General features: G+C 35.1%; 3 protein-coding genes across 10 annotated transcripts; 2 read left to right on the top strand and 1 right to left on the bottom strand.

The window, feature by feature from the left end:
- The first annotated feature begins 2263 nt into the window (after positions 1-2263).
- On the top strand, positions 2264-6232 carry LOC107265805 (extensin). Of its 2 annotated transcripts, XM_015735637.2 has the most exons (8): positions 2266-2756; positions 2835-3048; positions 3120-3267; positions 3351-3465; positions 3634-3687; positions 4022-4180; positions 4266-4390; positions 5537-6232. In XM_015735637.2, exons 1-8 carry the CDS (start codon positions 2660-2662, stop codon positions 5708-5710), a joined length of 1086 nt encoding a protein of 361 aa, XP_015591123.1. In that variant the 5' UTR covers positions 2266-2659; the 3' UTR covers positions 5711-6232. The 2 variants fall into 2 exon arrangements, with proteins under 2 accessions (XP_024938896.1, XP_015591123.1); XM_025083128.1 differs by lacking the exon at positions 3634-3687 and having other exon boundaries at positions 2264-2756.
- On the bottom strand, positions 6073-11960 carry LOC107265797 (probable ATP-dependent RNA helicase spindle-E). 2 transcript variants are annotated; one of them, XM_015735611.2, is made up of 11 exons: positions 11825-11958; positions 11505-11551; positions 11176-11383; positions 10788-11094; positions 10259-10716; positions 9816-10182; positions 9572-9738; positions 8259-9482; positions 7043-8188; positions 6600-6949; positions 6073-6531 (listed from the first exon to the last, which is right to left on the bottom strand). In XM_015735611.2, the coding sequence occupies exons 3-11, from the start codon at positions 11377-11379 to the stop codon at positions 6393-6395; spliced, it is 4362 nt and encodes a 1453-aa protein (XP_015591097.1). In that variant the 5' UTR covers positions 11380-11383; positions 11505-11551; positions 11825-11958; the 3' UTR covers positions 6073-6392. The 2 variants fall into 2 exon arrangements, with proteins under 2 accessions (XP_015591097.1, XP_015591096.1); XM_015735610.2 differs by lacking the exon at positions 11505-11551 and having other exon boundaries at positions 11825-11960.
- LOC107265798 (protein O-mannosyl-transferase 2) lies at positions 11956-15875 on the top strand. 6 transcript variants are annotated; one of them, XM_025083109.1, is made up of 15 exons: positions 11956-11988; positions 12619-12728; positions 12796-12879; positions 12958-13042; positions 13143-13247; positions 13312-13420; positions 13514-13782; positions 13873-13979; positions 14057-14249; positions 14332-14535; positions 14604-14755; positions 14833-14921; positions 14998-15146; positions 15209-15618; positions 15684-15875. In XM_025083109.1, exons 1-15 carry the CDS (start codon positions 11971-11973, stop codon positions 15787-15789), a joined length of 2190 nt encoding a protein of 729 aa, XP_024938877.1. In that variant the 5' UTR covers positions 11956-11970; the 3' UTR covers positions 15790-15875. The 6 variants fall into 6 exon arrangements, with proteins under 6 accessions (XP_024938877.1, XP_024938878.1, XP_015591100.1 ...); XM_025083110.1 differs by lacking the exon at positions 11956-11988 and adding an exon at positions 11994-12093; XM_015735614.2 differs by lacking the exon at positions 11956-11988 and adding an exon at positions 12063-12179.
- The last annotated feature ends 210 nt before the right edge of the window (positions 15876-16085 follow it).

Here is a 16085-nt window from a genome sequence, read left to right as displayed (position 1 = left end):
AAAAATGAATGGCGAAATTCGTTGGTAAATGAAACGACCGAGAACAGTTCAAAGAGAAATTTTGAAATATCATAGATAAATATCTATAGAAAATTTAATTTAGAATTAAACGAGCATCGTTGCTGAGTCAATAACCTGTCAAGATGTACTGCTGCTGGTTACGGGTTCGATCCCCCATGAAGAACTCTTTTTTCATCTTCTTTTTTTTTCATTTTACTACAAAAATTGTTCAAGGTTCCTCTCTTTTAACCATTCTAGGTTGCCCAAACCTTATTTAAAGTTTGTATATATTTTTTAAAATTTTATCTATGACAGAATCGACTAATATTTTAAACGCCCGCTCGTGTCGCGCGACTGGCGACTTGAGCGATTGCGGATCCTCTCTCGCTGAGGGGTCTGCTATTGCTGTTACTGCTGCCGCTGGTTCTTATAATCTTATAAATACTTTTTTATTTGCAATCTTCAGTTGCAGCGCCCAGTGTAAACTCAATAAGATTTACTATGAGAAAATAATTAGCTCACTTTATTACCTGGAATCAATAATCTTGGGAAGCAAATATGGAAATGAGCATTATCTCTGTCAGTAACTGTTCGTCCACGTGGTTCGTCCAGGTGGCGCCAAAGTTCTTAACTGGTGTGCATCTTCATATTATTCTGCTTATATGTAAAGTAAGCGAAACGACAATAGTAAGCAGTTGAATAAACGATGAAATTCTGGAAATATAACTTCCGAAAAAAGTAAAACGAACAGATATTTCTGGCGTCTGGCTAGTGCACCCGGTTACGAATCGGGAGGTCTATGGTTCGAGACCCCTCTATGGAGAGCACCTTCTTTTTACAAAAAAAAATGTGCTTTTGCAAATGGGATTAACAGATTAAAGAGTATATCCAATTAATTTATTTATCTTATTAAAATAAAGGCATCACAACGACAACCTGCGGTCTTCCACATCACCCAAGAGGTGCCGCAGTCGATATGTTCCTATTATTTAACGTAGCGGGTCCCCACTAGACCTATACTACGATCAGCGATATCAACATTACACAAACGATCTAAATTGAGAAAAGGACAATTATTGGGAAGAATAGTATATCGGCCTATTGAGATCACGTACTGGCGACTTCAACACAACAGTCTAGGAATCTGACGGATCGAATCTGAGCGGGCGTCTGCAACAATGTTGCTAACTATCGGGCGACTAGCAACACACATTGGGGCCTGCAGCGTCAGGTCGTTCACAGTCGTACAGACAGCAGTATCATGGTAAGTAGTTCTTCAATAGTTATAAGAAAACAAGACGCAACACGTCTCATGTTCATTTTATTACTATGAAGGATATTGCGAGAGAGAGAAAATATATAAACTTAAAATGAAGTTTGGGCAACCTAGAAAGATTAAAAGAGAGGAACCTTGAACTATTTTCGTAGTAAAATAAAAAAAAAGGATGAAAACAAAGTTCTTCATGGGGGATCGAACCCGTAACCAGCAGCAGTACCTCTTGACAGGTTATTGACTCAGCAACGATGCTCGTTTAATTCTAAATTAAATTTTCTATAGATATTGTAGGATTCAAGTAGATGAAAAAGAAAAACAATAATAGACAAGCCTAGGCTGCTCATCCTAGGCTTATAGAAGCGAATGTCTCGGTGTGTATGCGTGTGGATGGATGGATATAGGAGAAAGATGTACGGGCAGTAATGGACACGACGTTGTAAAGGCCGGACAAAATAAAAAGAGAAACCTCCAAGTTACGAGAGCAGTGATTTTGCGCCTTCCCTATCTATACCTATATAAAAGATCCTACAATATTTATCTATGATATTTCAAAATTTCTCTTTGAACTGTTCTCGGTCGTTTCATTTACCAACGAATTTCGCCATTCATTTTTTAATGTTCACTTTCGACATGATAAGAGGTAAAGAGTGAAAACCAATACTTCTATGCATTTTTTATAACTTTGAAATTTATTTGAATATACACATTTGCTTGCGCATTACGTCCATACAAATGTTTAGGGTTCGGTTGGACGGAAGACCTTGCTGCCCCGCCTGTTTGTCAAGAACGGTTTGTTAGGGGCGGCATCATTTTTCCCACCATCGAGCATTCCATTCATTTTCGCTGACTGCAATATCGGCTGGAACGATGGTCATGACCGCGCGGCTACGAGAAATCTGTAACATCGACAGAGGCGTTGATCACGAAATCCTACTCCCGGACTCGCCGCTACGATTTAGCGCCATGCTTTTGGTATCGCCTAAAACCGGAGCGTTGTGCATTTCCCTATTCATCTCTGCTCTGACGTAGCTTTGTGCATCTCCTACTCATCTGTGACAAAACAATACAGAAGAAAAGTCAACAGATTGGTTAACCTACTAAATTGTTAATAAAATATCTGTCAATATATTCTAAAAGAATAGCAGACCATATCTTCATATATAGATCATTCAAATACTTTTTATCATAGTAGTTTCAACGCATAAATTGAATTATATTTCCTTTAGAAGTAGACGAGCTTTGTATATAAGGCTGTTAATTTGGTACATTTTATTGGGAATTTGTTAGAGGAGCTCACGCTCCAAAACAACAAACATTACGAGCGAACAGAAACGTCGTACTATTCTTAATCCTAAGGAAGAACCTAGTACACACGCTAGCAAAATGCCAGCTGTAATAGTTGGGCCTCCACAACGTAGTGAGCAAATGTGGCAGGCCCTTAAAACACATATAACAAGAGAACGTCAGCGAAAGAAACAAGGTAAAGTTTTTAATGATATAAACGATATTACATGTACTTTATTAAATTTTCATGTATATTCATTCATCTTTTCTTCAGAACAAGAAGCAGATGCTGAAGAAGAACGCCAACGTAAAGAAAGAGAAAGGCAACAAAAGCAAGATGTAATGACTCTAGGAGAAACTCGGGAACAAATTTCTAATTTGGAAAATGAATTATCACAGTTGAAAGATGAGAAACATCAATTATTTTTACAACTCAAAAAAGTCCTTAATGAAGATGACAATAGAAGACGCCAGATTAAAGAATCAAGGTTGATTATTGAAAAATATCCCAACTTAACCATTTCTAATTTATTTTAAATTTGCCATTTTTATTGTGCAGTGTTTGCCCAGATGTGTTATCAGCTGTTGGAGGATATCCTGGTACTTGTGCAAATGTTGTACATCCACAGTTGTTTCTGCCTTTGCCAACACGTAGTCCCCTTTATAAGGTGGCTGCTGCTACACCAACGCACACCTTACTCCCTAGTGTAACTATATCCCTATTGCTTATCCACTTGTACTTAACTGTATTTGTCTATATTATGAATTTAATATGATTTGGTGTTTTTAGGGTCCATTGAAGAGGACACATAGTCCATCACCTCCACCAACAGCTTCACCATATCATGCAGGGTATGGTTACAAACCTCCGCCATCCATCCCAAGTTATAATCCACCTCCAGCAAGTAAGTTTATTAAAATATATTGAACACAAAGTAGTATTTGGCATTCCATAGAAGATAGTTTAAATAAATGGGCTTTCACACACGTTTGTGCCTTGAAACGTTGTGACGATTAATCTGGGTAGAAGTAGGAAATAGGGGAACTGAGGGCAGATGGTTGTATTTTTACAGAATCGGAGGAGGCTGCCAGGAGGTCTGGCGATTCCCGAGCCGTCCTCTGGAATAGTGAGTGGATTATCGTTCTTTAACATTTTTCATCACCTCATTAACCGAATTCAAAGAGCAGCGTAACGTTTCAGGTTAATTCAATATACAAGAATTACACAAGCCTGAAATAGATTGCCAATTGAATAATAGCATTAAACAGAATCGCGATATATGAACAATAATACTAATATCATTTATTCCCACAGAAAGCAGGGTCTGAACGATTTGGTAATGATAACCAAAGAAGTACAGATTGAAATCCATTAACAATAACCCTATTAGATTTTATTAAGTGTACTAGGACAGTCTGTACCTCCACTTCTTTAAATACTTAATTGCTGCTATTTCGCAGAAAACAATCAGTATCCAGATTCCCGTTTCTACTCAGCACCTGCCGGTCCAAGCGTCTACAGATATACCGTACCTACGTCCCAGCCATCAAGAGAACCTGAGCCTGGTAAACCAGTATATTTATCGGGTAACAGGACTACGTTATCAACTCATCAAACCGGTGAGTTATCGGTTTCACTAAATAAAACTATAATATTAACACTAAATCAGCATTTGTAAAAATTGTTCTATATATTTTTATATAGCATATGTTACCAGTCTGCATCCTTTGGAACAGAAAGGTGCTTATGCAGAAGATAAATTTTATTTGCGCCCGAGTAGCCACGTTACTGTTCATGGTGGTGCAATCCCTATTCAACAGCCTCCTCAGGTAATTAGAAAGCAAAAACATAATCACTATACAGGGTGAATCATGAATCGTGATCAGTAGAGATTACTTTGTTATTAGCAGTCCGATCGAACATGTTTTTATTAGCTTTAGTATGGTTTGAAGAGAGCTTTAACGTTATAGTGAAAAATTATTGGTCAACTGTTTTTTAAATGTTTTTTCAAGGTTACCTTGAATTTTTTGCAACTGAACATATAATTTGTTACGCCTGTCTGTTAGAGGATTTCAAGACGAATTTGGTACATGTAAGGGCATGACATTTTTTTCATTTGATTCGAAAGAAAATTTAAAAACTTTGTATCACAAGGAGAATCACAGCTACGCCGTTATTACGCATCCAATCTTGTTGACAAGTCAAAATTTACCAATCTTAATTGTAGCAATGTTCAAAATATTTCATCTGGTTCGAAAGGAAATTTAAAAACTTTGTATCACAAGGAGAATCACAGCTACGCCGTTATTACGCATCCAATGTTGTTGACAAGTCAAAATTACTTACCGATCTTACTCCATTAGATTACTTTTTGTGGGGTACATTAAAAGACAAAGTTTATGCAGATGCTCCAACAACACCGGAAGATATGCGACGAAGGATTGCGGATGCATGCTCAACCATCAGTGTAGAGGCCATAAAGAATGCAAAACAATCTTTTGTTCACCCTCTACGCGAGTGCATTGCAGCTCGTGGACACCATTTTGAACATCGCTACAATTAAGATTGGTAAAGTTTGACTTGTCAACAACATTGGTTGCGTAATAACGGCGTAGCTGTGATTCTCCTTGTGATACAAAGTTTTTAAATTTCCTTTCGAACCAGATGAAAAAAATGCCATGTCCTTACATGTACCGAATTTGTCTTGAAATCCTCTGACAGGCGTAAAAAAATTATATGTTCAGTTGCAAAAAATTCAAGGTAACCTTGCAAAAACATTAAAAAAAAGAGTTGACCAGTAATTTTTTACTATCACGTAACAGCTCTCTTGAAACCATGCAAAAGCTGATAAAAACATTTTCGATCCGACTGCTAATAACAAAGTAATCTCTACTGATCACGATTCGTGATTCACCCTGTATACAATACATTCATACGTAACTATTTATTATAATTTATAATAATTATGTTTAAAGGGCGCAAAGACTGGCGGTATTACTTCTGGATATCCCGTGAGAGCTCCTCAGCCACCACCTGGACCATACCCGCCGCAGGCTCCAGGAACATACGTCGGCGCTGCTAGTGGTAATGTCCCAGGTCAGTTATTATACACACAACCTGGTGCACGGTATCTTCAGCGCGAGGTCTAACGTATTTTAAGTGGATGTGGTTATTGCAATTGTATGCGATGCTAAAGTTCAGTACGTTTAAAGACTGGTGTTTTATGTATCTTATATACTATATTCAAATTAACGGTGGAAATAGTATATTATATTAACTGTATATATAAATATATATAGCATATCTTGTTAAAAATAATGCTAATTGATTATAACTTCAAATGAAACATTATAGTAATTTCGTATCTCAAATTTAACAACAGTTCAGCAATTGCAAAATAAGATGTATTAGTATTGAAAACAATAGTGCACTTATCATAATAAAAAAAATTTAATTTTTTGTTAAACTTCGTAACAGGCATGGCTGAAAAATAGTTCCACATGTACACAAATCTGCTTGTAACATTTTATTACATCATTCAAGAATTCAAAAATCAAGTTACATATGTTTAGTTAACTAGTATGAAACAAAACAAATACATAATACTTTCAATATTGTAACACATTACCCTTATAACGTAAACGAAATAACAAATAAATTATGTTACTTATCTTAACGTTTTGTAAAAAAAAAAAGGAATTATGTTCTTTCTCCCATTATTCTATTATTCAGATTAATAAAAAAAATACTCTATCTTAATGTAAAATGTCATGGATCAGACTCCTCTTTGGTACTTCGTTAAAAAAATGTAAATTATTGAAAAGAAATCATTCAATAATTGAAGATACCCATATTTTCTTCCTGTTGTCTGTGTTCAGCAGAGAACAGATGATTACGAAGCTGCATAACGCCATACACTTGTTTGCTACATAATTTGCAAAGAATCTCTTCTTTAACTTCATGTACATCCCTGTTAAATGTCAATCATGATAATAACATGAGATAATTTTATCAAATTAGTCTAATAGTTCCACTTACTTTGACGCGAGACTTCGCAGAGTTGCTACGTGGATCAACATCTGTTCTTTCTTGTCATCTTGTTGCAACAATTCCAAGGCACAATGTAGATTGTAAATATTGTTTCTCGTCATGTTCAAATTGCCTGGTTGGAGAAGTTCACTGTCGTCATATAAGTTCCATTTTCCAAATAGACACTCCATCCTACAGTCAAGGTCTGGGTTCAGAGATTTTCTTGTTTTTTCTATTACTTTTTCGAAGGATCGTTTTATTTTGTTCTGGCACACTGCCATTTCATCCATGTTCACGCAATCAGTAAAGTCTTTATTCACATGTATTCCTATGTTCATCCAGTGACGTAATATATTAATCTAAGAATCAGTACACCAAGTAACATATAGAAATGCATTTTCTCAATCTCTATATTATCAACACGCATAATATGTACTTAATATTTTACTTACGTCTTGCAAGTCATCCAATGAGATCTCAACATCAAACATTATTTGCATATCATGTTCAGGGAAGAGACTGGATTTTCTACGGTGATCATATCCTAGTCCGCACAATGCTCCTGTGTAATGAGTTCCTGAGTAATTACGTCGTAATTCCATCTGAGGAGCGAAAAGTAATGCGATCAACGCAGTCAATCCAGGAATAGAAGGCAAGAGCGTGGTGTTTCTCAAGATCAGTCGATCACCATTCGCAGATTGACTAACTGTTCCTGCTACTAAGAGTCGTTCTTGTGGATTTTCAGGATTTGTATCTAATAGAACAGAGTTTACGGAACTCCAATCAATTTTGGCTCTTTTACTTCTGCCTATGTATGGTAGGTGAATAAGTTCCATTTCCAAAGGAGAAAATGGACCCCTTAGAGTCACCGTGCTGTGACAATCTGCGACGCTTGGCGGTTCAGGATAGTAATTCGGTGTGTAACTTTGACTATACTGTAATCTTTCATAATAACGCTGCTGTTCTGTTGTCATCTCCGTATATTTCTCACGAAGTTCATGGTTTGCACGTGATAAATAATTCTCTTCTTTGTGCGTTGCATAGTTATTTTCAATCAAAACTTGATTGACACTAGTTGTGCTCATTTTGGTATCAACGCAGATCAATTCCAGCGACACGATGCTATTCACTACTGAATATATTTTCCCGTAGAGTTGGTAATTGCCGGTGATGAGCCGGTAAAATTCATTACGCGCTTCTTTAGACCATTCTTCGTCACTGTAATTGTGCTGAGCCGACGGACAGATATTGCACAAAACACATTCAAATGCTAGAGCAGGAACAGCATCGATACCATTCCAGTTCTCCAGATGTCTTAAATCAGTCCAGCGTATATGGACTGTATCACCATAATCGACAAATAAGATTTCCGCTATCAGATCTCGAGCCTTCATTGAGTAACTTTTAACAATAGCCCTGTAGTTTTTCATGTCACTGGTATCTCGGTAAGGCGCGATTACTAGAGACCCGATTTCCGGATTTGTTAAAAATGGTTTTAAGTCTTCTTTGTGAGAATTAATATAGGCTTCTATTTCTCTCACGGTATTGAATAAATCATTGTCCTTTACATGAGCCCAAAAATGACCGGGATCCACAATCTAAATAAAAGGAATTGTCTTAATTATCTCAATAATACATTGCAAGATAATATAAGGATTTTATACATACGTTTACGATTTCTAATGCGATGTATGAGTTATCAAAACCGGGCAGGATTGGTCTCACTGCATGAACATATGGCGGGTCTTTTTGTTCTTTATTCTTCTGTATGAATGAATTGTAGGATCGTTCATTTAAATTCAATGCCGCAGCTTTCTCATTTGACAATTTTTCATTCAAAACTGGTATCGGGAGGTTCGGGAAGAGTTGTCTCAACTTAATAGCCTTGTATACGGAAAGGCATACTTTTCCTGGAACTGTCGCTGTTCGTTGTTCTTCCTGATCGACAGGAGTCTGATCCTTGCCGAATTGGACATAGATACGAGAAGAACCGTCGAAAGAAATTTTCATGGATTCCTCCGACTGTGTTAGGCATGGTTTCATAGCGTCAAGTATCCTTCTAGCATACAAAGCTCCTGGCTGTGTGGTCGGCCAACCTTGCAAATAAACAGTATTCGTAGGATCTAGTCCACCTAATACTTTTATTGCTTCATATTCGTTGCTGCCATCGATCGGTATACGTCGAACAAAATAATTCGGATAAAATGCTCCCGCAATGACGACTTTTAGTATGAAATGCCTGTCAATATCTTTCCAAATGACTTTGTTTAGACCAACAGTTTCTACAATTCCTACTCTTTTTAGCCGAAGAGTTATATCCTGCACCAAGGCTTCTACCTCACGTAATACTCTTATCTGAATGAATTGACGTTGAGCCCAACTTTTTTCTGCGGCGTTGCTGGTGATGTGACGCATGGCTTTACGTCTCGTCCACACATTATAGACATTTAAGAAAGCCAAGCAATCGCTGTTGGTATTAAGTGCCCAGGCTAATTTAGCATTGTATGCATCTAATTTCCCTTGGAAAGGGCTACTAAACATGTTCTTTACGGCCATGCTAGCACCTATTATTATTGTATCGTGTAAGACACTAAAGACATGCCCCAGTGCTATTAATTTTGCAATATGAATGTCCATGGGAAGGCAGGCCATTATTCTTCCCAAATCGGATAGGTCGCCATCTAAACGTCGCAAATCATCACTGTTGTGTAAAAGGGCACCAGCCTCTTTTAATATCAGCACTGTTCTTTCCAAGTTACTCAAATCAGGTGGATCCAGTGAAAGTGCAAGTATGGCTTTGGGTTCACCCATATCCAGACATTTTGCATTGAGAACTAAATGTTCTAGTGGGGCTCGTAACATTTCAGGTGCTCCTTCTTCCGGTAAACAATTCTACGAGTTACACGAAAAAAATTAAAATTTTATAAAAGTTCATAATATCAATATTTTAAACAGCATATTTAAAATTTTTGTATACGTACTTCGAAAAAACTTTTCGTTACTATTCTGTAAACTCTTCCATCCATCACCCGTCCAGTACGACCAGCTCGTTGATCACAATTTGCTTTGCTTGCCCACACAAGTTCTAAACACTGGAAGTTAGTTAACGGATCGGTTACGAGTTGCTTCGTAAGACAAAAATCAATCACTGTAAGAGAACAGATCTTATATAGTATTAATGAATGGGTGAATTTAATGTAAAATAATATAATGCATCCCACTCACCATATTTCACATCCGGCACCGTAATACTACTCTCAGCAATATTAGTTGACAAAATAATGCGGCGATATCCTGTAGGAGGCTTTTCGAATATACGTTGCTGCTCCTCGTTTGTAATCGAAGAATGTAAAACAACTACATCCCACTTTGACTGTTCGTGTTTTTCGGACATGAGTATATTGTGCATCTCTTCAATTTCGTGAATTCCCGGCAAGAATATTAAAATTACGTGACGGTTGTATGATCCACCTTCTTTCAGTTCTGCATCTTCTGAATTTTTGTCAAGTTGATCAAGGATAAGTACAAGGGATATGCAAAAGTTCATCATTTCTAATGTTACTTGTGGATCCTCTTCTGAAATTGCTGGAAGCTATGTAATCAAAAATAATATTAATATTATACATATTTCTATAAAGAATAACATAAGGATAACGAATATTACATACTGCTCCTAATTGTTGCATCTGGCATAGGTAATATATATTGACATTGTAATAATTCTTTTTAGTTATATCGATTATTGGTGCGGGTACCAATTTATTTCCAATAGGAGACGAATAGTATTCAGCAAATTTGGTTACATTGAAGGTAGCTGACATAAGAATAACTTTAACCGTGCGTGAATTTGTTCTTAACAATTTTCGAATGACCAGAAGAAGAAAGTCCATGTCCTTATCCCGCTCGTGAACCTCGTCCAAGATTACGTGTGTATAATCCAGCATATTCTTGTTATTTATAAGTTTTTGAAGAAGTACTCCAGATGTACAATACGTTAACCTTGTATCGGTTGATGTATTATTCACCATCCCAACTTTGAATCCGACTAAACTTCCAAGAGGCCACTGTCTCTCCTCAGCCACCCTTTTAGCAATGCTCATAGCAGCAATACGTCTGGGTTGAGTAACTATAAAAATGATTAAGTTTGCGACATTGTTATTGATGTATTCAAAATTCTTAGAGAATTACAAATCATACCGATTATATTGCAGTGTACTTTTTTCCTGCAACATGAATCTAAGATGAACTGTGGTACTTGTGTGGTCTTTCCACATCCTGTAGGTCCTTGAATTATGACTACTGGATATGTTTCAATCATAGACACAATATGATCTTTCATACTAACAATAGTCAAGTTAGACTTAGGTCTGTATGCAAAGTTGTAAGTTTTATAAATTTTATTTAATTGTTCATCTGAAATTTCATTTACTGTAGGTATAGTTCCAATGGATACAGTTTCCAAATTGGTCGCTTCTTCCATAGTAGATGCCATGGAATTTGGTGTCTTAAATTTTTACAATCAGAGATAATAAGGATTAATATTTCAAAATTTTAATATTTCTTTTGCATAGTATAATCTAAATACCTGCAGAAGCATCCGTTCTTCTTCTTTAATATACGATTCAGCATATTCAGTACCTGATTCTGGTACTCGTACATGTGACACTGAAGCTTTATCTAATGCAGATGGATCATTTTGTATAGTTCTACTTCTTCTACCAGGTAAGACATGGTCCTTAACTGACTTCCTAAGATGGTAAAGTCCCAGAGGATCCATTATTCTAGCCATTTTGCTAAAAAAATTATTATAAATATTAATCAAATAACGAATATTAAATAAATTACCATTTCACAAAAAAATTGCATTATTAATATAAAATATACAATCTACATGTAAATTTAATTTCTACTCACCATGCGATGCGCAAAATGTAATTGGATGAAAATGTGATGTTAGCAAGCTACAAAAGACGGATCAACTTTTTCCTAATTATTCGGATATTCAACTTTATTGATTTACGCAATAATGAATTTCACGAGCAGACATTAATTAGCAGATAGTCAACAACTAAGCACACAACGAACAAAGGATACTAATTGACAAATAACGAACAAAGCTTTCGCGTTCTCTTTCTTATCATGTTCTTTGTTACTAATTTTGCTCAGCTCAGCAAAATTCAAGCGGATGTCTATAAATTATATAAGTAACGTATTATTGATTTAATATTACTTACCCTATAGTTGCTAAAGCAATTATATTTTACCGTAGTGCATCAAACATTTAGAGAAAACAAGAAACCGCGTGGATTTCAGAAACAATTTTCAAACAGTTCGATATATCGGTCAAGAATGTCGGTTCTTGAGGAACAGTCTAATCTCTATGCAACGATTGGTCAACGTAGTGTGCCCATTTTTAAAGTCGCGATTGGTGTATTCTCGTGCGACAATTAGAAAACAATGGAAATCACCAATCGTTGTTTAATACTGTCGCTATCCCTTAACTGTACGCATTGTCTAGTTTATATGTTACGCTACAATGGCCATTATTTTAAATTATAAATATTACACCTTGACATTTTACAAGAAATAGTAAAAATTTGTTAATAATTTTTTTTTATATTATTTCATTATGATACTGTCTCTACAAAGCAATACATGGAATATTTTCTACGTGTTTTGAAAATGTCTCAAGATTTAAAATACGAGGAAATGGAATGTGTAGTATTTACAGTTAGCTTTGTTGCCGTTTTAATTACAGTACTCTGTTAATTTATCATCATTATACTAATTCTTTGCTATCTATAGAAAATTATCATAACAGTTGTAACAAACTCTCTTATTGAATATAGTATGAGTTCCAATATACGTTTGATTTTGATATTAAAAAAATATCCAACGTCAAGCGGCAACAATGCTAGCTACTAATTTCCCATATATGAAATGAAAATGCACCGGCTGTCGGCAGCAGTGTACAGTTAAAAGAATTATATGTCAGAGTTTTCGTAATTTTACTTATTAACATTAAAAGATTCGGCGAAAGATGACTTCTAATAAAAGTCCAGATATGGGTTTGTCAAAATCCAAAAATGTGCAGCAGCATCGTGTATCATCAGGCAATGTGAAAAAACTGCAGGATCTGTATGTATATGCATTTAAAACTACCATTAGTTTTTGTATTTTGTTTTATATTATGTATGAACTTTAGGAGTTGGTGGATACCATTCGGAATAATACTAATATTTACTATTGCAACCAGATTTTATAATGTAACTGAGCCGCAACATGTTTGGTAAGACTTATACAATGTCAGTGGAACAAAGTTACTGTCTCTGTAATAAAGTATTTTCATTATTTATTCTTCTTTTAGTTGGGATGAAACACACTTTGGAAAAATGGGAAGCTGGTATATAAACAGAACATTTTTCTTTGATGTTCATCCACCGTTAGGAAAGGTATGGCTGTTAGTTTTCTTTCTTGCAGTGAACTCTGTATTTTGAATATACAAGAAGTGGTCTTTATTACATTATTTATAAATCTTATATTTTTATACAGATGCTGATTGCATTATCTGGATACTTAACTGGGTATGATGGAACATTTCCATTTGAAAAACCTGGTGATAAATTTGAGAATGTTAATTATGTTGGAATGAGAGTTGTAAGTTTATGCATATTAAGGAAACTGAATTTGCATAGTATATTAAAATTTGTTAATTTTTCAGTTTTGTACGTTTTTGGGAGCAACGATTGTACCGTTATCATATCTTATTGTATGGGAACTGACTAAGTCAGTACCATCTTCAATATTTGCAGCTATATTTGTTTTATGCGGTATATTTTATATAATAAATCTTTATACATTAATTCTGGTTATTTTAAATGATTCATTAATGAAGTATTAATGACTGTATTATGATATTTCAGATGTTGGCTTACTGACATTAAATCAGTATATACTACTGGATCCGATACTATTGTGCTTTATGATGTGTGCAACATGGGGAATGGTACGTGTAGGATCGCTGAAGCATAAACCATTCACATTATCCTGGTGGGGATGGCTATCATTTACTGGTACTTCACTTGCTTGTACAATCAGTGTTAAGTTTGTAGGACTTTTTGTTGTTCTACTTGTTGGCCTTTATACAATATATGAGTTATGGAGAGAACTCGGCGATTTGACAAAGAGTATGGTCAGTATCATAACAGTTCTCTAATTTAGTTTTGCTAATTCTAAGTATTAAAATATGTTATAATTTACGATTTCTCACGTTTTGTTTTAGAAATACATATTACAACATTTACTGGCCAGGTGTTTGTGTCTTATTATCTTACCAATGTGCCTTTATATGGCATTTTTCTATATTCATCTTACTGTTTTAAATAAAAGGTAAAATAATGTAATAGATCTCTCATTTTATAATGCTCAATATTTTTATAAACTTGAATTGTTTATGTTGAACGTAGCGGTGGCGGTGATGGATTTTATAGCTCAGAATTTCAATCCTTGCTTCAAGGAAATTCATTATACAATGCTACCATGCCTCGACAATTGGCTTATGGTGCCTCTATTACCTTAAAAAATCATCGAACAGGAGGCGGGTACTTGCATTCACATTGGCATCTTTACCCGGAAGGAGTTGGCGCCCGACAGCAGCAGGTACTTAATTAATACCGAAATACCATAGATAAATATATGACGATTATTATTTCAAGTATTTCTCTTTAAACCAATGTTTTAGATCACGACTTACTCTCACAAGGATGATAATAATTTATGGTTGGTAAAAAAATTTGATTCGGATGAAATGCCGTCGGAATCAGAATTGGTAAAACATGGTGATCTTATTCGTTTAGAACATGTTATTACAAGACGAAATTTACATTCGCACAAAGAAATAGCACCAATTTCAAAGAAACATTATCAAGTTACTGGTTATGGAGAAGTATGTACTTTAAATGATCATACACTTATTTTGAGAGTATCCAGCTTTATATTAAACTGTATTTTTAGAATGGTACAGGAGACGCCAATGATGTATGGAAAATACTAATACATAATGGAAAAGAAGGTGATGTTGTTGAAACAGTGACAAGTAAATTAAAATTCGTACATTATCTTCATCATTGCGTTTTGACTTGCAGTGGCAGAACATTGCCAAAATGGTAGGTATTATGACAGAGTAAATAAAATACAAATAATGGTATTAGTGACATTTATTATTCCTAATTTACGTTCTCAGGGGATACAGCCAACAAGAAGTTTCTTGCAATCCTAATATGAGAGACAAAAATTCCCTGTGGAATATAGAGGATAATCATTATGCGAAACGTATGTATTATTAATCTAAACGAATTATATCCATATGTGATTGTAAGTACTGATTTCAATAATTTTTCGATAATAGTTCCCAACGTGAGCTTTCGAGTGTACGCCCCTAGTTTCCTGGATAGGTTTTTGGAGTCACACGCAGTTATGTTACAAGGAAACTCGGATCTAAAAATAAAAGAAGGAGAAGTATCCTCTAGACCATGGCAATGGCCGATTAATTATAGGGTAAGAATTACACCGATTAATAAGCTTGGAATACGTATTATACAATGTTATTTTACTTATAGGGTCAATTCTTTTCGGGCAGTAACCATCGGATATATTTGTTGGGTAATCCAATTATATGGTGGGGAAATATTATATTTCTCATATTGTTCACCGTTGTGTATATTCATGCTGCTGTACGGGAGCATCGTGGCTATGAAGAGGATAAATGTGTAGTAGAACATAGAAAAATCGTTATGGAAGCTGGAAGTTGGCTGTTTATTGGATGGTTACTTCACTATGTGCCGTTTTGGGCTATGACGCGTGTTTTGTATTTCCACCATTATTTTCCAGCACTACTTTACAGTTCAATGTTAACCGGGATCACTCTCAATTATATTATCGAAAATATTCTTGTAATATTTCCTGGCAAGATCGGAAATACTATTTATCACGTAATAGTTGGCATAGTAATATCAAGCGCTATGTATAGGTAAATGATTTTTTTTGCATCCTTGAGATAATTTAACGAAAATTTAAATAATTATTGAATTACAGTTTTTATCTATTTTCCCCATTGGCATATGGCATGGATGGACCATCGGCATTGGATGCTGACAGCCCAATGCATTCCTTAAGATGGTTGGATTCCTGGGAGTTTTAGAACATAAATCTATTTCTATAAGTAAGAACAAAACAATTTGGTTACTGGTGAGTTTTATATTAATTGAAAGACCAGCCGACTGTCTAGAAATGTAATGAGATTATTATGAGATATTATGACAATGTATGAAATAAGAAATTATATCAATGCTTATGGTTATTTATGAGGAAATATTATATTTTATATATTAAATCTGATACTATTCACACAAAAAAAGAATATTTGTACTTAATTATAGAACTGTTACCCATTATTAATATATTTTTTTAGAAAAAAACCAATACACTTTCTAAAAT

Source organism: Cephus cinctus, unplaced genomic scaffold, assembly GCF_000341935.2.
Source record: "Cephus cinctus unplaced genomic scaffold, Ccin1 Ccin1_scaffold0240, whole genome shotgun sequence".
Taxonomy (NCBI): domain Eukaryota; kingdom Metazoa; phylum Arthropoda; class Insecta; order Hymenoptera; family Cephidae; genus Cephus; species Cephus cinctus.
Note: the sequence above shows the minus strand (reverse complement) of the source record. Positions and strands in the feature narration are given on the sequence as shown.

Coding starts and splice junctions, on each gene's coding strand:
- LOC107265805 (XM_015735637.2), top strand. CDS start 2,660: ATGCCAGCTGTAATAGTTGGGCCTCCACAACGTAGTGAGCAAATGTGG. Junction 3,268..3,350: donor CGCACACCTTACTCCCTAGT/GTAACTATATCC, acceptor TGGTGTTTTTAG/GGTCCATTGAAGAGGACACA. Junction 4,391..5,536: donor CTATTCAACAGCCTCCTCAG/GTAATTAGAAAG, acceptor TTATGTTTAAAG/GGCGCAAAGACTGGCGGTAT.
- LOC107265797 (XM_015735610.2), bottom strand. CDS start 11,379: ATGGCTAGAATAATGGATCCTCTGGGACTTTACCATCTTAGGAAGTCA. Junction 10,717..10,787: donor AGTACACTGCAATATAATCG/GTATGATTTGTA, acceptor TCATTTTTATAG/TTACTCAACCCAGACGTATT. Junction 6,950..7,042: donor CATTGGATGACTTGCAAGAC/GTAAGTAAAATA, acceptor ACTGATTCTTAG/ATTAATATATTACGTCACTG.
- LOC107265798 (XM_025083107.1), top strand. CDS start 12,273: ATGTCTCAAGATTTAAAATACGAGGAAATGGAATGTGTAGTATTTACA. Junction 13,783..13,872: donor GCGATTTGACAAAGAGTATG/GTCAGTATCATA, acceptor GTTTTGTTTTAG/AAATACATATTACAACATTT. Junction 14,536..14,603: donor AAGTTACTGGTTATGGAGAA/GTATGTACTTTA, acceptor CTGTATTTTTAG/AATGGTACAGGAGACGCCAA.